Below are 4579 nucleotides of genomic sequence, written 5' to 3' on the forward strand. Positions count from 1 at the left end.
AGTATCCATGAAAAGTATTTCCTCTCGAACTGGTCAATTGCATTGAATTCCAGTTCTACCAATTTGAAAGTAAACATAATACAACTTATGCGAAAAGATAACTTGTCTCAGTCAACCATATCTTATTTGACATGTCTTTATATCAAAAGAGGGAATATTTTAAGATTAATGGGATGTTTATATGAAAGACAGATGTATAACTTTAATACAAGTAGCATCGATCCTTTTCCAAGACTCAGGAAAATTTAATCTGCAAGATAAATTACAGGCAATATCATTGTGACATGTTTGCATTTCTGTAATTAAGAATGTCCTTTCTACATTTGTCGAGAAGTCAGAATGTTCTTGATTAAAATGACGCAATTTCTACGCCCATTTGAAAATAATAAAAACGAAACCATCACTCAGAGAAATTCATCAACGTTTTTGACGTTCGTTGAATCTTTCACAAAAGGACAAATCAAAATGAATGTTACGGTGAACATAACAAACAACGACAAAAGTCTCAAGTCCTATGATTTTTCAATTTTTGCACGGTTGTGTGGACATACTGGTCAAAGCACCAACAGTTCGAACGATTCTTTTATTTTACGACTACAGAGTATATGCAATTCCCCTCTGTATAGTATAACCATAGATCGCAAAAACATTTTACCCACCCCGTTACCCAAATCCACAGTGGAAGTGTTCATGGTGCTCTATCTATTGATTATAATTTTGGCAGTGTTTGGCAATTCGTTGGTGCTTGGATTTATTGGTGTGGTGAAGAAAGCCCGGACTTTGACAGATATTTACATTGTATCGCTAGCAAGCAGTGATCTACTGATTGCAGCATTGAACATGCCGTTTCAGCTGTACTATGTGGTAGCCAATGACTGGGTGGCAAGTGGTAATTTTGGTCTCTTTCTCTGCAAGTTCACGACGTATATTGAAGGTGTGACGGTCGTAGCCAGCATTCTTACGCTGCTTTTTATTGCAATTGACAGGTATTACATTTGTTATTGGAATCCTATAAGCTTAACAATTGTATAGACCAGCACATTGGAATTTTATAAATAACAGTCATTTTTAAGCTCTAACTAGACAGAAACTGATGGTACCCTGTCTAGTAAAAGCTTGTCCATCGTCTAATTAGTTAAAACACCTACATTTTCAGTTTTTCCAAAAAAAATATTACGTGAAGAATTTCAACCAAACCAATAAACTTGGGTCTAAACATCCTAGATGAAAGGAGTTCTAGATTGTTTTCTTCAAATTAATGACCATGCACCCCCTTAAATAAAAAAAAAAAGATGCATTCTACAATCAGAGGGTCACAGAAGATTTACATGTACGTAAATACTTTAATAAGAAATGTAAATTCCAACCCTAGTGCAAGGTTTGGGTGAAAACAAAGGTCAAAGTTTTACAATGGAATACGAATAGGAAATTCTTAACAATGAAATTCTCTGCTCAAAAGGCAAGGTTGTAAATAGTTTATTTAATGATTATATACAGATATTTACATTAAGGGCAGGAAGAATTTTGTTCTTGTGACACGCTACAAGATCGGAGTCACAATAGAGGTCAACATTTTTCGTACAAGTGTGTAAGTAATTTACTTTATATATAGGATAGACATTATAACAATTTTGAATGAAAACAAAATATTGATTATATCAGAAAAAAAAATTCCATTTCAAACACAGACTTCTTTTCTAAATTTCTAAAAGATAGTGTGTCGCTCAGAACAAAGAAGTGGGATGATCAGGTATCAATTAAATAGTTGGTCTGGTAATAAGCAAGGCTAACAACTCTGAAAGTAAATCTCTTTACTTTCCTGTATGTGCCAGTGCTATCTACACTTTACTACTACATAATGTTTCACCAAACTTCACAACACGATAGTTATTTAACTTAAAACACTGTATTCACATAATACTGGTATAGCGCGGTTCTCACACCATTGGCCTCTCTTGGTTTTTGAATAACATTAAATGTACAAATATAAGGTATTTTTTGTCTCAATTTTTATTCATCTATTATTTCAAAACTACCTGACCATTAAAAAACTTTTTGTATCATACTGTAAAAATTCTAGTGAAGTTCTTTTAATATCAGTAACATTAAATACAATAATTAATTAACTTATGTGAATAACTTCTCTTACAGCAAGTTAAATATTTCCATTCATGATCAAAATAGAGCCCCGCCCTAACTCCAGAACCCTTGATCATTATAACCATGCAATTCCTTTGCTTAATAACAAGGAGCAAAGAAGACGATTTAAATAAAATATTAATGCATTTTCACAAAATGATCAACAGTGTCAGCTTTATTCGAGCCCCTAACCTTGGTACTTGTTACCTTCCCTGACAAATTGTCAGTTCTATGGACGATGACTGATCACTCTATATACACGTAGTTGATCCTGTTCTATTCGGGCTATGGGCGTCTGAAGTTTATGAACTGATGAAGTGGTAACACCCACTTTCTCACCTCCTTGTTGCAGGAATGACCCAAACTCCTAGTATCTCCTTTATTTATACTTATACTAGAGTCTATTAAAGAGAGGTGTCGAGTTACTTCATTTTAAAATGGTAATTATAGTCATTAATACATTTAATTTAATAGACCAGTTTAAAAAATCACATATGTTCCTTATTTTCCTTCAAACATCCCTAGGTAGTGCAGATTCAACTTTGTACAAGTTGTGGCTCCCTAGAAGTAAAATGGGTTCACATTAAGGATATTTTTTATATACATTACATGGCAATATATATATGGACATTTTTAAAATCATCAAAATATGCATGTTGCCCTGAAAAGGTGTTGAAGTCAAAAATGATTTTAGAGATGACATTACTAGAAAGGTCTTATAAACAGATTTTGAGATTCAGTCCTATTTAATAAGCTATGAAATTTGATGCAAGCACCCCCCACGTTGTGCATGACCCCTGGGTAAGGATATGGTCGAAATACTGGATTAAGATTTCTCTGAAAGAATACACGAATATGGTCGTCTTCTTAGTTTGGGGCCTCAAGAGAGGGTCTCATGAAATATCGTTTATCAGAGAGAAAGAGCAAAGTAATTCAGGTGAGTATTTTGGCCTTTTTGTCTGTTTCATATACATCGATATGCGAAGTGTGTTCACGATATGCATTTTTGGAATACTAGTACACAAAGTTTTGTAAAATTTTACTTATAGACATGAAAGCGATTTATAAACATTAAATACTGAAGAAAGTATCTGCAAGAAAATAGGGATTTTATTTGCAAAGTAAAACTGCCATTTTCATGCAAATCGTACAGCAAATTTGTATTTTAAAAAAGCCACTCATTAGTGAAGAATTTTCTTGGAGTTTAGTTCATTTAGACAATACCTTTTACTTTAAAATTATACTACATGTACTATCATGATACTGCTCTAGATCTAAATTTGTTCTGCACTGTATCAATATTGATATAAAACATTTATCACTTACATGTACCTTATATGAACATACGTATGTAGTGCTTAAGAATGGTTATCCACAGCATGAAACTGCGCCTTTTAGTCAGCTGAATGTCCACTGACAGGTCTGTAAAGGTGGCGGTGTGGCAGAGCTCTGCCATTCAGTCACCTTTCATTAGACTCTCAGTTAACTGAATGGCATAGATTCATCCCGTGATCCTTTAAGCACATGGAATTCGGTTTTGTACATCTGCTTTCAGGTATGCTGTTATTTGTGAAATAGGGATCGCAAACGTCATCCATAACCGAAGTTCTGGTAGAATTATTGTAATCGCTCTATGGTGTATTTCGTTGTGCGTTCCGTCCCCAAATCTTATATTTCAAAAACTAGACAAAAGAGTAAATGTGAAGAATACAGATGGAGTGCTTTTAATGGATGGTTTCAAATACATTTGCGTAGAGTTTTTCCCAAACAAATACAGCAGTCGCATTTACACAGCTATGATATACACGTGTTTTTATCTCCTTCCGGTTCTGGTGATAGCTTTTAGCTACGGTCGGATCGGACACCGTCTCTGGATCCACCACCCCATCGGCGATGTCTTGGAAAATCCACGTCATCACGAGCGCAATATCAAACAGAAGAAGAGAGTGATTAAAATGCTTGTTATGCTTTTCTTGTCGTTTACCCTTTTGTGGCTTCCATTTTTCACCTTTCATCTGTACAGAGAATTTGTTGTCAATGAGAACGAGTCTTTTAGGATGAAGAGTGCCATTTTAAAATTGATTGGATATGCCAATTGCTGCGTCAATCCGATAATATACACTTTTTTAAACAAGGCTTTCCAAAATGAATTCATACGTTTATTCTGCAAAAATCGAGTATTTGTAACCTCCATGAATGGAAAAACTGAAATGGTTCGTATTACCAAGTTATGAATTAATTATTCTTCATGCGTTAATAGGACACCATCTGAACTCTAAAGAACTCTTGTGTTCATGCCCTCATACATGTATGTAACTGATTTAGTAAAAAAAAAAAAGGTACTACAATGTATCATTCATTGTTAGCGTTTTAATTAATTTAAGGGGAAAACTGCCGTTATATAACATTTATATTTCAATTTAATTTTATATTTATTTTT

At 34.0% G+C, this 4579-nt stretch overlaps 1 protein-coding gene across 1 annotated transcript; it reads left to right on the plus strand.

The window, feature by feature from the left end:
- Nucleotides 1–465: 465 nt before the first annotated feature.
- LOC133184551 (gastrin/cholecystokinin type B receptor-like) lies at nt 466–4373 on the plus strand. The gene is made up of 2 exons (XM_061319639.1): nt 466–986; nt 3695–4373. Exons 1-2 carry the CDS (start codon nt 466–468, stop codon nt 4371–4373), a joined length of 1200 nt encoding a protein of 399 aa, XP_061175623.1.
- The last annotated feature ends 206 nt before the right edge of the window (nt 4374–4579 follow it).

This window comes from Saccostrea echinata, unplaced genomic scaffold (assembly GCF_033153115.1).
Source record: "Saccostrea echinata isolate AGI-Se365-2 ecotype Australia unplaced genomic scaffold, CSIRO_AGI_Sech_v1 ptg000010l, whole genome shotgun sequence".
Taxonomy (NCBI): Eukaryota; Metazoa; Mollusca; class Bivalvia; order Ostreida; family Ostreidae; genus Saccostrea; species Saccostrea echinata.